This window comes from Peromyscus leucopus, chromosome 1 (genome assembly GCF_004664715.2).
Source record: "Peromyscus leucopus breed LL Stock chromosome 1, UCI_PerLeu_2.1, whole genome shotgun sequence".
NCBI lineage: Eukaryota > Metazoa > Chordata > Mammalia > Rodentia > Cricetidae > Peromyscus > Peromyscus leucopus.
Window position 1 is genome coordinate 69,826,183 of NC_051063.1, and position 17,396 is coordinate 69,843,578.

General features: G+C 44.1%; 1 protein-coding gene across 2 annotated transcripts in view; it reads right to left on the minus strand.

Annotated features, from left to right (window-relative positions):
• Nucleotides 1–17,396, minus strand: part of Dock1 (dedicator of cytokinesis 1) — a 514,664-nt gene that overhangs the window by 437,333 nt on the left and 59,935 nt on the right. For both annotated transcript variants that reach the window (XM_028868987.2, XM_028868996.2), the window contains exons 3-10: nt 17,155–17,195; nt 13,910–13,965; nt 10,311–10,407; nt 7,084–7,232; nt 3,656–3,791; nt 2,895–3,052; nt 1,514–1,595; nt 988–1,123 (exon numbers count right to left, since the gene is read on the minus strand). In XM_028868987.2, coding sequence (XP_028724820.1) covers nt 988–1,123; nt 1,514–1,595; nt 2,895–3,052; nt 3,656–3,791; nt 7,084–7,232; nt 10,311–10,407; nt 13,910–13,965; nt 17,155–17,195 — 855 coding nt within the window. The remainder of the gene's footprint in view (nt 1–987; nt 1,124–1,513; nt 1,596–2,894; nt 3,053–3,655; nt 3,792–7,083; nt 7,233–10,310; nt 10,408–13,909; nt 13,966–17,154; nt 17,196–17,396) is intronic.

The following is a 17,396-nucleotide window of genomic DNA, read 5'->3' on the forward strand; positions in this document are numbered from 1 at the left end:
AGTCAAGAATTCTCCCCATATACTGATTCTAGGTGTCCTGCTTAGCACTGTCAGCTTGATACAGCCTAGAAGCACCTGAGAAGGGTGTTTCAGGTGGGTATTTCCTTTATCAGGTTGGTCTGAGGATATGTCTATGTGGGATGTCTTGATTCATAATTAAAATAGGAAGGCCCAGCCCACTATGGGTGTGACCATTCCCTGAGCTATACAAGAAAACTAGCTGAACATAAGCATAAGTAAGCCAGAGGATGAGCTAGCAAGCAGGTGCTCCATAGGTCCTGCCATGAACTTCTTGACTTGAACTGCCTTGACTTCCCAAACATGATGGATTGTGACCTGTAAGTGGAAGCCAAATAAACTCTCTTTCTCTCCTCTATAAGTTGCTTTGGTCATGGTGTTTTATCACAGCAACAGGATGAAACTAGAACAACAGGACTCCTAAAAACCAGGGACATTGAGTGTCAGAGAAGTGGGTGAAAAAATTCCCCTGTGACTCTAATAAAGAAAACTGCTTCTCCCCATTATGAAGAAAGCCACTGACAACGTGGAAAGAAGTCACCTAGTGGGGACACTTATCCTTCCTCAACACAGATAACCAGGCCCTCACTTTCTTGTACAGCCACCAACACAAAGCAGAGATGGGGACACTGGCTGTGTTGCATCCTCATAGAGCCAGGCTGTGCCTGTCCACTACTGAATCAAGCACTGAGTCCAGCAAGCCCCCCAGTGCTGACTTCTCCACAGTGTGGGCAAGTGATTCAGTGTCTCTCCCAGTAAAAGCTGGGATCTGCTTTCAAACTACACTGGATTGAATCTGAATCTGAAGCATTGTAGACACAGCAAGCGGGGGCCCCAAACTGTAGAAAAAAGAACTAACACATTGTTTCATCTCCAGCAGCCAAGTGCATAAATCAAAGTGGTCCCGCTGTCCTTCCTCAAACTGAACGGTCTGAAACTCTCAAGGAAAAACAGGGACATGGGTTTTACCAGCCACGCCGAAAGGTCGCCGCAGCCCAGAAGTCAGCTTCCTTGTGTTGCTGTCCCTCAGCTCCATGCGACCAACGCGGACGATCTGGCAGACGAAACTGATTTTCTCCCTTTTCAGGTCTTTGCTTCCAAGATCCTAGAAATAATAATTTCCTTAAATTATTATGGAGAACCATGATTCAACCCAAGTCCAATTGAAAAGGACGTAAAAATGGACCGAGAGTCCGTTCTCAGACCAGCTAAGATATTTTAATGTTATTCACATAACAAGAAGAAATAAAGGAACAGCAGACACTTAGCTAAGTGAACTGAAGACATGAGCCAAAGAGACAGGTTCCGGGCAGAAGAAGTAATCTCCCTCATAGTGACGGTAAACAAAGATAAAGCTCAGAACTTCCAAAAAGGGCTCAGTGATTCCTGGATTAGCTGGTGTCACAGCCACCCCCAGACCCTCAGTCTCCCTAAAACAGTCAGAAGAGCAGGACACAATGACACTCAGCCCACGGGTGAGCATGGATGGACTCACCGTAAACACAGCACGCAAGTTATGTAACCGATCGATGTCTTTCGGTAATCCTGAACTTGGCCAACGGACCAGGTAGTTTTCACTTTGAAAAAAAAAAAAAAGTAAATTAATCTTCCAAACACAGACAGGTACCCAGTGTATCCCATAAGGCCTCATAATTAACAACATGGGGGTCCGTTATGCACCTGACTGTGAGTTTATAAACACTGAGGTCACAAGAAAGACTCTGCCAAGTAGGCACTGAAGGAACAGCCCTTTCCCTTTCTACAACATGGGTTATCCGTGTAACAGAAATATTTGAGAATGACATCTCAATGTTTATAATGTGAAAAGCTTCTCTGTGCATTCAGAATGACAACAATACAGAGCTGTGTACTCAATTTGGAACAATGCATATTTAATTCAGAGCCTTTGAAAAGCGAAGTAAGCCATAAAATGCAAACTGCATCTCCATCAAAATTAAAGAAAGCACTTACCAGAAATGAGAATAAAAATTACCTGTGCGTTCTGTTTCCTGCAAATACTACATGTTTAAATTTTGATAGTTCAAGTGAAATTATAGGAGTGTTGATACATAGATATACGTAGATACGCACACATTTCACATAGTTTAATCATAATTTTTTCATCAGGATAAAGAGAAAGTTTTACTGAGGACCAATGTATTTACAGTATTTTTGCTCAACAGATATTTATTATGAGTCTTCATGTGACATATACTAGCCAACCAGCTTAGAGAAACAGCAAAGAGGCAAATGTCACAGAAGACATTCCTAGGCCAAAAGTTTGCAAAACCCAAAGGTGATGCTTGAAGGGTAAATTCATTGGCTTCCTATGGCTGTGATAAGCAGCAGGACTTGAAGAGCTATGGGGAGCAAAGTGTTTATCTCATCTTATAGTTTACAGTCCTTCCAGACCAGAAGTCAGGGCAGGAACTCAAAAGCAGGAACTCGGAGGCAGGCACTGAGGCAGAGGCCATGGAGGAACATCGCTTACTACCTTGTTCTCTATTGCCTCCTCAGCTTGTTTTTCTATGTGAGCCAGGACCACTTTCCCACAGGTGGCACCATCCACAGTGGGCTGGGCCCTCCCGCATCAGTCATCAATCAAGAAAGTGCACCACAGACTAGCCTACAGGACATGATAGAGAGATTTTCTCAATTAAAGATTCCCTCTTCCCAGATGACTCTAGCTTTTTGGTCAAGTTGACAAAACCCTAATCAGCACATTTACTTCAGCTGAGGGCTGCTTCCACTGCCAGGACATGACCATGCTAGACCACATCCCCCCAGTGTGGGTCAGAATAAAGCCTTCCTGATGAAGATGCTTCTTGTTGGGGATTTTGGTCACAGCAATGAGGAAAGTAACTGAAGTCACCTACCTGATGAATTTGGACTCCATGGGGTCATAAAGAGACATGAGGACTTCGGCATCTTCTCCTATTTTACAAACCACATTTTTGAGGTTAATAAACAAGGCCAGAGACGGGGTTGCTGCGAACTTCGCTTGTCTGTTGATGTCCATATTCTGCTTTTGAGACTACAAACAGAAAGCGAGAAAGCCAATGTGAGCAACCTGGATGACAGCCCTTTGCTCTTTTTAGTCCCCTATAGAACAGGGAAGAGGTACCGCCACCTGCCTCCACTCAGCCATGCTGCTCAGTCACTCTGTGTCCCCACTGCGTGCTCTCAAACCACACAGCCATCCTGCAGCAGCACAGACTGAGTGTTCTCAAGGCCATGGGCCGTCCAAGTGTCCTATCACCAAACTGGTTGCTGGATTAGCGGCTAGCTTTAACTTAGGGTTCTCGCTAGGATGATGCCACCAAGGAATCTGTGTCTGACTCTTCACTAGGTCCCCAGTCTCTGGAATACGGCAGATGCCTGACCAATACTTGCTAAATTAGTAAGTGGTGTCATACCACTTGGCTTCATCCCACTCCTCCTTTTCTGAAACACACTGGGCACTTGCTTTTTTTTTTTTTTTTTTTTTTTTTTTTTTTTTTTTTTTTTTTTTTTTTGGTGGTGGTGGTGGGGTCTTTTTAGCGCCCATTCTGTGCTTCCTTGACATCCTCTAAAACTCAACGCAGTTGCTAAGAAACACAACCCCCGTGCAAAGCGCACGTTGAAGACACAAACTCACCTTCTCTTCTTGCAGCCGTTCTTCCACTTGTTTAGAAGCTACTTCGTGTGCTCGGAAGAGACTGATGGTGCTAGTCAGTTCTGGATCCAAAATGTTCCCATCTTCATCCCTCACCACCAGGTCCAAATCAAGAATTCTAGAATACCAAGAATCCAGAGTGGAGAGAGGATGAACCAAGGGAATGAATCCCCTAGCTCTATGTCAGCCTCAGTTGCTGAGCCCATGAAAATGCCTCAGAGACTGGGACTCATCCACAAATATCAGAAAACATCATTCTGTGGCCCTGCTTTCTATAACTCAAAATGGGTCACAATGGGAGAATGAGAATTACTCAGAGTTGCCTGCCTTTTCAATAAAGCCTTCACCTTCCAATCAGAACTCACAGATCTTCAAACTGCAAGTGAAGTGTGCATGACTAATAGCTGTGGAAGGTGTGGCCAATCAGCGCTCACTACTGCACCCTGAACACGCATATCTTGCACGGGCACATGAGGGCAGAAAGCCTTGCAAGGTCTCACTAGCTATCTCTATAACACACCTCACTAACAAAGCAAAACCTCTCAAATCTGACCAACTCCTCCCAGCCCTGACCCTACTTTAAAAGTCAATACCAATACCACGGGATCAGCAGCATTGTGTGAATGAGGTCAATGGTATACAAATAGAGTCAGCTCTGATGTGGGTGAGGCCAATGTTGTGTGGTCAGCACTGTGTGGGCATGGTCAATGGTAAGTGGGTGGTATGGGTCAACACTGGAGGCCCAACCACTAGGCCCTACAGGCCATACCTCGTGAGGGCCCCTCAAGGAAGATACAGATCAAGCCCTTTTGATGGGGAAATGTCTTTTTGGATGCTGTGAAAATATGTTGCTCTGATTGCTTGATAAATAAAGCTGTTTGGTCAATGGCGAGGCAAAATAGGATTATGCAGGACATTCTATCTAGAGAGGAGAAAGGAGAAAGAAAGAGAGCTGAGGAGATGCTGCCAGCCGCCACCATGAGAAGCAAGATGTAGATACTGGTAAGCCACAAGCCATGTGGCAAAGTATAGATTTATAGAAATGGGTTAATTTAAGATGTAAGAGCTACCTAGTGAAAAGCCTGAGCCAATAGGCCATACAATTCAAAATTAATTCAAGCCTCTGTGTGTTCATTTGGGTCTGAGTGGCTGTGGGACCTCAAGGACCCGGGAGCCAGGCAGGACATAGGAGAAAAATTCCAGCTACACTCTTTGCCAGTTTGCCATGGGTATCATGTGATGTCATTATCACCTCAGTCCAGACAGAAAGCCTGGTTAGACCCACTTCACAAAAAAAAAAGGAAACCAACGTGCAGTGAAACTAGTTATGTGACTGAGACCAAACATCTAAAGAGTAAGGAAGATGGCATGGACATGTTCTTGCCACACTACCAGCACCATATAAGGTAGCTGGTCACATCAACCAGTGTGCATTGGTCTCTGCAATCAATACATAGCTCGTTCAGCTGAGGAGTGTTGGTCTAACTGTAACAAAGTTAGAGACTAGTCCCAGTAGGATGGCAAAGGGTCTACAGAAGGGGCTGGACATCTCCCCATGAAATCAGTGTGTGCATGTCTCTGTATCTCTGTGTGTGTCCGGATGTGCACGCAGGTTTCTATGGGTAAGTGTGGCTGTGGAACTGTCTGGGTATATCTGAGTATAGGCATGTGCATGTTTGTCTCCATGTGTGTGTGTGTATGTGTGTGTGTGTGTGTGTGTGTGTGTGTGTGTGGTCTTTTACATGGCCATCTTTGTAGAGAAACAGAACATGACCTCGACCACATTTTCCACAGTTCCCGGGACATTCACCCACCCCACCCCTGCTCAGGTTAAAGGGAAAAGGAAGAATGCATAAGTGATAATGATGAGAACAACAAACTGCTCCCCAAAAGACAAGACCAGCCTAAACTCAAACATCCTCCACTTTTATTGTATTTGTATTATTATTATTATTATGACTTTACTTTCTAAAAGAGGAAATAGGAAGATCAGTAGAGAGCATCGCGCTTTAGAGGAATACTGGCCTGCAGTCCTCAGGCAAACTTGTCTTAATAAGGTTGTATTTCCTATCAAAGCAGTAAATTACATTTGGAAACACTTTCTGTCTTAACAAGATTGTTCCACAGTGTAATGTACTTAGGTTGTTTCCTGCAGCCAGATGAAGCAGGTGGTCTCTGAACCTGACTTCAAAAACAGCCTTCTCCAATAGAAAATTAAATCAGAGTTCCAAAGGTTTGCTTTTGTAAACAGGGGGTCTTGTAATGGGTTTCATTGAAACAGTATCTAATATCCTATACCTGGAATCTCTCTGGCCTTGGAGGTGAAAATAAAAAAATAAAGTCACACATAATGGGGGCATTAGGGAACTTTCACACATGGAGAAGGGGGGCGGGGATTACCAGGAAACAAAATTATGGAATAATTCAGTTATTACAGAAAGGTCCTATGGTTCACCTCAGGATCCACTGAGCTGATGGGCAAGAGGCAAGTCCTGCTCTCACCTCCACATTCTCAGGTGTAGAAATGGGGAAGGGTGTGGACCACACACCCTTAAGTTGCCCACTGCCGGAACAGCAGTCTGACTGAGCTCTCTACCTAGCACCAAACAACAGAACTCAGAATTCCAGGAGTGGGTCCCCACATTCAGTATAGTGAAAACTCCCCAAGCGATTCTGAGGTAAAGAGGCATAGGGAAACACAGGACCTGGTCACTTTTAAGGCTTCTTGTAGCTCTGACATCATATAGACAAGCAAACAGGTACCAGGTGGGAAAGGCTATGACATCATCATGGCTACTGATACAGCAGAAGTAGGGCCAAAACAGTCATGTTCCTGGCAGGTAACAACAGAGCATGCTCTCCTCAGGAGTGAGTGAGCCATCCTTCAAGACACTCAAGTAAACCAGGGTGAAAGCTTCCCCTAAATGGAAACATTTCCAAAACAAGATGTGTAATTGATCTCAAGAGAAACTTAAGAAAGCTGTGCTTCTGTCTGTGAGATCAAGCCCATCAACTCTAGGGATGAGTTCCATGGTGACTCTTAACATCTAGTCTGGCATTCAGACCAAGGGAGATAATCTAGGACTCACTACCGCCCATCTACACTCAATGTCAAATGCTGTGAGTAGAACGTAAGAGCGTACTGGAGCTCACAAGAGGGGTGAGACCAAACAGCAAAAAACAACGGCTACCCCAAGCCAGTTTCTAGCTCCACCACTTACACAATAAAGACCTGAAGCAAAGGTTTCAAGGGTGGCTCAGTGAGCCAGATTAGAATGTAAGCCACTCCATTACTTTGATATTAGAAATTTGGTTTTATGATAAAATGTAATAGAGACATCCTCCTGGCTTAGGGCTGTGCTGTTACATTGGACAATTTAAGCATGAAATCATCTTTTAAATAAACAAACCTGTTTCCGTAATCAATTTTGGCTGTGACCTTCTTCTTCAGCTCTTTGAGCTCATCCTGGGGCAGAGTTCCAGAAAGAATTTGTGACCGCCACTCAATAAGGTCATAGATCATGTGCCGCACACTTCGAAACATCTCCCTATTATCTTGCTATAGAGGGGGGAGAAAAGGCAACTGTAAAGAGTCTGATTTCAATAAAAAAGCACAGATCCTATCAAATGGGTAGTTCTTCAAACACAAAGACAGAATATACAGTGCTTCCCGGGATTCAGTGACTGTCAAATGAAAAGTGACCGTCAAATAGAACACATTCTATAGGATTTGGCTCCTATGAAACACTGAAAGAATAAGAAATAACACACCTCCCCAGCCTGCATCCTACATTCCCAAGTACAGAACACACAGCAAGAACAGGACCTTCAGCCTCAGCGTGGCCCAGAACTCCCAGCATCACCCTGTGCACAGTCAATGCTTGAAGGTGTGTCCATGCAGCCAAGGACCCCTGTGAATGTGGTCTAACACAAAACTATTAACTCACTTAAAACATAAGGGGATCCATTTTTTTTTTTTCTAACATCATTGCTCCATTGTGGAGCCTGAAACTTGTAGTTAACAAAGACTGGCATGTCACAATGTCAAAAGGTTGGACATGCCTGGAAACACTGACTATCCAACTCTCCACGACTGTGCTACCCCACTGCTCACCTGGAGACAGTCGTCAAAATACCCTGAGCCTGGGCCCCAAAACCATGCTGTCAGCTGACACATAGGCCATCCAGCACCAGCCTTCCCTGGGACACTGCGGCCCTGACAACACAGAGTGGCAGCAAGTATCTACCCATGAGTATTCACATAGTGGCAGCAAGTATCTACCCATGAGTATTCACATAGTGGCAGCAAGTATCTACTTGAGTATTCTTGTTGCTTCTACATCAAAAGAGAACTGGCCCTTCTCACCTTTTGTGTATTGGATGTGCAGTTCAAAAAAATAAATAAATAAACCATTAGGTCTGCAATTGTTGGTATAACTCATCAAGGAGACTAAGGGTGTCTGTGATGTTCTGCCTCTGAGCACCAAAGTAGGACTTAATTATATTTAAGCCTCATGGTTCCATCAAAAATTAAAAAGTGGAATTGCTGTTTTAAAAAATGAGTGCCACTCTACATTATCTGAACCACTCCCTATCTATTTGAAAACCATTTGAAACTCTTCTTTCTAGAAGTTTCTAAAACAGCCCTACCACCTACCGAACACATAGCACTCTGACAAGTTATTTTATAGTCTATGAGCTATATTGTTATATTATAGTCTTCAAAACCAAGTGAATTCCGTGCAAAAGTAGACTTTAATTTTCATGATCAAAATATACACTCAGAGGTGACAGCAACTGGTCGCCTCCTTCAAAGGCCTGACAGCAGCTACAGAACACAAAGCAAGAGTGTGAGTGTGAGTGAGTGAGTGTGTGTGTGAGAGAGAGAGACAGAGAGACAGAGAGAGGCAGAGACGTGTGCAGAGTGGATAGTAGGGGGTGTCTGACCCCCTGGAACTGGAGTTATGAGCTGCCTGGCACACGTGTTGGGAATCAAATTCTGGTCCTCTAGAAAGTGTTCTTAACTGCTGAGCCATCTCTACGCTGTTTTTACAACATTACTCTAATTCTATTTCCTTCCTTTATTTGCCTTTGTTCTTATTTGTTGTTGTTGAGACAGGGCCTCATGTAGCCCTAGGCTAGCCTCATTCTTAAAGTTTTTTTTTTCAATTATTCAACAAATATTTATTGAGATCTGAAAATATGCCAAGAACTATAGAAAGTGGAACACAGCAGAAACTTCAGCCATCAACGCTTAATCTCTCTTCCTCCACCCACCTTCCAATGCATGCCAACATGCCAGACTCCTAATTCTGAGTCCTTACATGAAAGCTAAAAGAAGTCCAAATTAAGGATTCACTGCAAAACATGTGTCTTTTCATCTCACTAACCCCTGACCCATTTCTCTAATAACCTATAAAACACACACGTGTTTTCCTGACAAGGCTACAACCAGAGAGGAACTAAAAGAATCATCTAAATATTTAGAGCCACCTTTGACTTGGCCTTGTACAAATCTAACAATCTAAACCTGTCCGAGGTGAATTTGCAATGTGTAGAAGGAATCAGGGGATGGTTCAGGGTGCTGACTCCTCAACACAGACCAATGCCGTCCACTCATGGATTAGTCCAGGGCAACTCCTGTTTGTTGTGTGATCATATTTTTGTTTAAAAATTGCTAAGTTGAACATGAAATACCGACTATGAAATTGCTCAGATTTACACAAAACATTCATGGCTAACTTCGCGCTTTTAGGTTTGTGAGTACGTTTGATGAACAATTACCACAAGTGCTTATTACTGTGCATTTATAGGAAACCACTGTATAATCAAAAACAAGCCTGCCCAGCGAACAGCTGTGGAGACTTTAGGAAGTTTTCTATGTTCCCAAGAAATTAACGCACTGACTTCCTCCAGGGCCCTTGCTCGGTGATAATAACATTAGCATATGAGAAATCAACACTCTGAATAGAAATACGGGCTTAACAAAAGGTAATCTTCTGCAAATATGGATTTATGTGCAAAGAAATGCCCCGAGGGAAAATGAAATGGAAGATGTCAGAGAGCTGACATCTCTGCATTAATAAGAACCGGACAACTGCTCGCAGAGCCAGAATTTGAAATGTTCCCACCTCACCTCGGACACAATCCATCAAAACTATCATATTCCTCAGACCATAAGACCCATCACTTGCAGGTAGTCAGTGACAAAAATATAATAATCAATAGTAATTCTCTACTAAGTCTTCAAAACCAAGTGAATTCCGTGCAAAAGTAGATTTTAATTTTCATGATAAAAATATACACTCAGAGGTGACATCAACTGGTCGCCTCCTTCAAAGGCCTGACAGCAGCTACATAACACAAAGCATGAGAGATCTAAGACCAACTTCCATTTTACTTTAGTTTACTCAATACCAGTGAGCAAACTGCATCCCAATACAACAACAAAGGCCGCAGGGTCCCCAAGAGTTGCCAGAACAATGACCATATTGCCTGCTCTGTCCTTGAGAAGCAAGACCCTGCCTCAGAGGCTCTCCTCTCCAGGTTCCCAGGGAGGGAAAACTATGTGTTGGTGCAAGGACCAAAAACACCATTCTCTATTTTTAAGGTTTAACGGAGCATCCCATTTTCTTACCACGTAAAGTTGTCTCCAGATGGTGGACCACTCTCGAAGTGTTGTGGTGACTTCCTGTATGAGGGGGAGGTCCCCTGGGATGACGGTTTCATGTTGCCTGGCATGAAATAGGGAGAGAATAGCTGATTCTGTGGCTTTATTGAGAGCTGCACCTGAAAAGTCCCTACAGGAGCTTGAGAGCTCAGTGGTTAAGCAAATAGAGAAAATACACAAATACAATTATGCTCACATGTGTGAAGGGACATCATCTATGAATGACAAGTTCTTTGTACAGAACATGGGAGTGTCTACATATTGCCCTGCCTGCAAGCTATACAACTTGTGTGGTGGGGTAAGATGAAGAAGAGAAAGATTAGCCATCGAAAGTCTTCAGAATGCAAAGGGCTGAGAAGCGGAAAGTATATTCAGGATATGTGTATGCCCATCTGTCTCAGAACGTCATAAACCACTCCTAGTAGGTGTGCACCATTAAAATGCAGGTTTGAAGTTAAGATTATTTTTATATTCCGATCAGGTATAAAACTCATTATATGATGATGCAGGGAGCAATTATCCTTGCTGAAATGTGAATAAGATTACAGCTTTCAAGTGTTCTCGAAGACTCTATCCAGTCACACCCATGACTACTCACTGACCTTTTACTTCTACCCCAAAAGACTTAGCCTTCAACTTGGCTTTAGCTCTTTATCAATATATGCATTACTTTGTGGTACTTATTTCCCTGGTTTTTAAAAATCACATCAGTCATCTGTGGCAGAGGTCAGGAAGGCACAGACAACAGTGTCTGCTTTATTAGCTATGGGCAAAACCATTGGATGGAGAGGAGTCCCAGCTGAGCATCAGTTAAGTGTGAGGGAGTCACAAGGCCAGGAAGGAAGAGGATCAGGATGGTACCAACATCCTGCCCATCTGCTGTGAGAACATAGGATGGAGAGAAAGAGTCCGGGGCTGTGTGCATCAGTACATGGGAAGGGGACACATGCTGGAGAAAGGACACATCATTAAACAGAGAGAATGAACCCAAGAGTTGTGCTGTCCAGCATGGTGACTGGTGTCACTAAGGACACACTATAAACTTAAACATGGCTACAAGCACGGACTTCAAGTGTTCTTGCCACAGATGAGTATGACCAGAGGCAGCCTCTCATAACTAACTGTGTGAACTAGCCCGGACTTCCATTCTACAATGTTCATGTGCTGCAGAATACTACATGAGGCACCATAAATGCACACTATTTTTTTATTTAAGATCATTCTTTATAAGAGTAACTTGGGTAGAGCAGGCACTGAGTCAGAAGCAGTGACTCTGGTTTTCTAGGGAGGGGGTAGTGGTTGGGGGGAGTGAGTCGGTGACATGTAACCCATGTAGCCATGACATGAACTCCTGACCCTCCTGCCTCTACCTCCCAATTATGATTTGGGATTACAGGCATGTGACACCACTCCTGACTGGAGATTCTTAGGTCACTAACCTCGGCCCAAGTGAACCACAGGTCCAAAAAAGATCACGGTTAGAAGCCCAGATTCTAGCAATGCCTACAAGGAGAGACCCATTCAAGATGCAAGAGAAATAGACCGTATCACAGGGAGGAGCCCAACAGAAATGTCCTAATCCTGAAAGTAGTGTGTGAGGGGGCAAATGAGGAAGGATGTAAGGGCCTCAGTGCCCACAGGGGGATTCACAGCGAATAGTGACCAATAGTATCCATTGCTGCAGGTAATGCTGTGTCAGCAGAGAGGAGGGGACAAGATGGGAATTGCTTTGTTATGACAAAATATAAAAAGAACATTATTATAACCACAGGCATGGAACACACAGGAAGGGAGGGATGGTGGCCAGGGTTCTGAAAGAAGAGAGAGGCCAGGCAAGAGAGAAGACATGGAAAAAGAGGGCACAAAAGAAAAAAAAAAATCATGGGAGAAAGAGCAGGTAATACAGACAGATTGTGTGTGTGTGTGTGTGTGTGTGTAAGTGTGTAATGGGGGGGATAGAGTATGAATAAATACAATATGATAATAAATCTGAAAATAGGCAAGTGGAATGAAGTGAAGGAGTGGTCAAGTCAGTACTGGACAAGAGGAAGGACCAGCAGATAAGAGAGCACATGTCTGCAAGTAGCCAGAGATAGTGGTGACCTGTCAGGTCCTCCAGCAGAAGAACTTTACAGAGGAACAGCTAGGCAGGCAGGCAGATACAGATACAGGAGCAAAGGTCAGAGCCTAGAAAGAAGTGTGGGGAACAAAGGCTGACAGCCAAAAGCATCCTCAGGACACCTGTGCACTGCTCATCTCACACCGTTCTTGGTGCTCACCACACTGAAACCTGATCCCAGAAGACCGGCGGGCCTTGTGTGCCTGCTGGCAGAATCCAGGTAATTCCACATTTCCCTAATAGTATGCAGCTATATGAGAGTATGTAAAAACACACACTTTAACATACTTTAAAATGCTTTTGGAAAATCACGACTCCTGTACATCCAACTTATATAAGGATTTTGACCCTGGCAGGGAGAGGCACATTAAATGTACACTTCAGTTATTTCCGTCATAAGGTAAAACTTTCTCAACTTTCTTTTTAGAATTTTGCATACAAAACATTTTGTCTGTCTGAACAAATGCCATCTTGCAGGTCAGCACCATCCATGCCTCTAAATTACTCCCTTCGCTCTAATTATGCGCCGGGGAAGTGCAGGAACCCAAGCCATCCCTTTCATATGTTAAAAGTACAGTGCTCAGAAAGGCAATTTTGTAATCAGCCAAAGAGATGTCATTATGCAGTAATCATATGATTAGTAATTTTATAATTTACATATTTAACGGAGTGTGAAGATGAAGCAGAGACCAAAAAAGAAAACATTTGAATGCTGTCTCCCCCAGTTCACACCTGGCACGGACGGGTTCCTGTTCTAGGAATGTCCTTTTAAGGACCTTACCCATCAGTCTAATGACCTCCGGGAGTTATACACCTCAATTAGCTGACACATGAAGTCCCAACTTAACAACCGTTCATACCCCTTCAACTCTGTATCACATCCTAAGATTTCCAGGAAAAAAGAGACTCAGCTAAGCATCCAGTATGGCCACTGCCAAACAGGGTAGCTCATAAGGGAGGCCATCATTTCCCCTAATGGACCTCAGCTTCAAAGAGATGACCACAGGTAAGGCACTGACCTTGGACTCTTTAATGGATCAAAGACAAACATGACTGAAACCCAACTTCCTTTATTCTCCTAAACTATCATGCTCAAACATGTCTATTATCTTTTATAATGAGTTATTTTTACTATCTTAAAATACACACACACACACACACACACACACACACACACACACACACACACACACACACACGGCAGGGGGCTATGTGTACATGAATACAAATACCCTTTCTAGAGTTATAGGTAGTTGTGAGCCACCAGACTACCAGACATGGGTACTGGAAACCAAACTGGAGTCCTCTGCAAAAACAGTCCCTGCTCTTAACCAATGAGCCATCTCTCCAGCCCCATTTAAACCCTGCATCTTAGCCTGCCACGTATTTGGTAGCAATGGCATATCAATCATTTTAAACTTCACTTAAATATCACGACAAGACTCACCCTTTTCCTTCAACAATCGCTTCTTTAAGATGTATATATGAAGCAGGAAATATACCCTTTGAGAGGGAAAGAAAGAGAGTTTTTATTATCAATGTGAATACTGATTGCAAATCAAACAATAGTCCTAAAACTTGAGGGTATAGGGGGTTGGTTCACCATTAATTTTGCAAGTGTAAGCATCACATACAACACAACGAAGAAAACACGAGGCACAGAAGAGAATGTCCCAATCAGCTTGTATTTCAGACTGTGCAGATGTCTTAGCAGAAAACAGAGACAACATGTTTGCAAAGCAACAATCTTACAAAGGCCCAGGAAAATATTCTCCTCCATAGGTTGCCCCTCCACCACTGACCTTGGTCCTGGCACACCAAACAAGTCTGCTGCTAGAAACCAATTCTGTTATGGGCTATGACAGAGTTCCCCTTGCAAAATGACAAGACTGTCCTCAAAAGTTGGTTTAAACCACTGATTGCCACTTGTCCCCTGAATACTGAGTGACAGCCATAGGGCCTTCCTGATCAGTCTCCATATGGGATGGATATAGTAAAGGCCAAAAGATGGGATGAAATTCAACCCATCTGCAGAAATATTGGGAAAACATGCTAGATTATATTTCTAACCATCCTCTGACTCTCCCATGTGCAGTATAAACACATGTGTATGTATAGATATGTGGCCCAGCAGAGCCATGCTCAAAGGAGCTGGTCCCTTTGGAAGAAGTGCAGCATCAGACATGGTTTGCAAAATGCCAGGAGTTTCTCAAGAGCTGGTTCATGGGGTCCAGGGCAGAACAAACCAGTGACTCCCAGAGGCTTGGGGCAGCACAAGTCAGAGACCACTAGTGCACAGAGCAGAAATTCAGTAAGTGCCCTGGTGCTTCAAGATACTTATTATGGGAAGAGAAGCTTCTGATTGGATTCCCCAGACATCTGCCAAGAAGAGTCTACACTGGACATCCAGAAAGCAAGCTGTGAATCATGCTTGGAAGGAAATGGGACTCAAAGAGGGCCAAATGTGGCTAGCAGGTACTGCTGATCTCAGCTTCTACTGTCTACCAGCAAAGTGAGCAGATTTCACACAAAGAAATACTATTACATCAAGGGAAGGAGTGGGGGGAGGGGGAGTCATGGCTAAGCCATCAAGAGGTCCAGGTTATTCAATCCAGGACCCAGGTGCCAAGATACTTTCATATCCCAGAATGGCCTGCGGGTGCACACGGAGCATGTCATTTCTCTGTAATGCCAATAGGTGTGGGTTTGGATGGGGGTAAGTCGACACACAAGCCACCCTAGCCCTGCCAGGTTCACAGACAGAAATCCCTCAGTCTCCCTCAACATCAGGAAGCCCAAGGAGAGATTATGGCTGTATGAGATGGGACGTGTCTGCAGGTTTGAAATGAACAACTGCCCAGCCCAACTTCTATAAATATCTAGACAGATGATGCTCATGCGGGGCTCTCGGCCACGACACCTAAGAGCCTTGCTTCTCTCCCTTTGCTTGGAGGTACCTCACAAAACTGCAGGCAAACTACAGTCTCTACAAGGCTTTGATTTCCCCATCCACCAATGGGGATCTCCAGCGGAAAACAACCACATTCTTTTGCAGTATTAGGGCATCATGAGGTAGAAGGCCTGGGTAGCCTAGGACCAGACAGAAAATCCTGAGGTCCCAAAGCACTAGAGGAATGGGAGAGAGAGCCCCAGACAGGGATGGGAAGGTCAGACAACCAAGCACCAAGGAAACAGAGTAGTCTTCCTGGGCATGTGTTCATCATAGCAGTGCAGCTTTGTCCTATGTAATGAAAGAGTAGGAAGGGGAGTCAGTCCACAGTCCTAACCATGGGGGTGGATGCCTGTGCACGGACATGCATGTGAGTGTGCATATGGAGGTCCACTTCAGGTGCTGTCCCTCAGAAGCCATCCACCCTGCTTTTTGAGACTAGGTCTCTTACTACTACCTGGAGCTCACCGATCAGGCAAGTCTGGCTGGCCAGTGAGCTCCAGATGAACTCTTGTCTCTGCCTTCCCAGTGCTTCAGTTACAAGCATGTGCCACCACCTGATTTTACGGCTTTTAACATTGATGCTAGCAACATGAACTCCGGTCCTCAGGGGCAAGTACTTTTACCACTGAGAAACCCTAATACTTCTAGTCCCTTGCCTCTTGAAATCTTGAACCGTGGCTCCCCTAACCTGGACTCTTCCGAGTGAAATCCATAAAGGGATGGGCAGCTTCACAGCCTTCATAAGGCTCTAGCCAGGCTGGCAAAGGCCAGCCCAGGCCTCTGAGGATGTAGAGCAGGGAAGCCCTGGCATGGAAACCACTGGGCTTCCAAAGCCCTATTACAGACTCGAGATCACAACAGAGAGTCCAGTTGGGTACAACAGTAATGAGAGGCCAATTCTGAGAAGCAAAAGGAACCATCTGTCAAACACAATCAGATATTAAAACGTCCAAGTTAACATGGACAGACTAACCACAGCTTAGCATGGGCATTACTGCAATACTATAGCATTATAGAGTAAGAGGAAAGAGCCATAATTAGGTTTTGTGAAGCTAAGAATGTTGAAGCCACACAGCCTTGTGTATGGGAGTGCCCTCTGCAATATCTGAGGAGTAATAGCATGTTTTTGTTTCAGATATTCATAGAATCACACATGCAAATCACCCTAGAAAATCGGGGTTTTTCAACTTGACTAAGCCAGTCTGAAAACTGCCATAAGGCAAGAGGAAAATGGCCATGTGTGAGCTTTGCAAACTTGTTAATTTAGCAAAGATAATATGAAATTAAAAACTGTTTGCAGCATTCTAGTTTTCTGAAGTCATTACACTCAGTTCATAGCTATACACAGTGGTTCAATGAGATACAAAGCTCTATCAGGACAAAAAGAATTCTCCCTTTCATGAGTAGAGGTCAATACCACATCACAGCTTAACAATTCACTCCTGGCACTAACCACCTAGCTGAAATGTCATTTGTTGGGACAGGGTCTCTACTAGGTAGACCAGGCTAACCTAGTACTGAGGTTATACATACGCACTACCATTCCCAGATAAAACTGTGATGTCTATAGACATGCATTATTCAAAAGAAGCCAACTCATGGTCGTTTTTCATCTCAGCCCACATATTTGTTTTCAGGAGGGGGATATGTAAGGAGCATTCTTAGATGCAAATAAGATGGAATTGATTTCCTCTCGTGTTTTGATTGATGATGAGACATGTTTAATGGAAAGGACTCACCTTCTTCGACTTTTTCCTTAAGGTGTAGCCTCTGTACCACCCTAAACAAACACAGAGTTGAAATGGTTAGTACTGGAGATGTGGAAGGGTCAAAGCAAGACCTTCAAGGTATGGACAAGTCATTGTAGACCAGGGAAAGACAACAATTCTAATGCCTTAGAGAAGTCCCACAGGGCATGCCTCACTCCCTGCACCACCCCACTTCTCTGCCTGCCTCATCAGTCCCCCATAACAATCGGAAG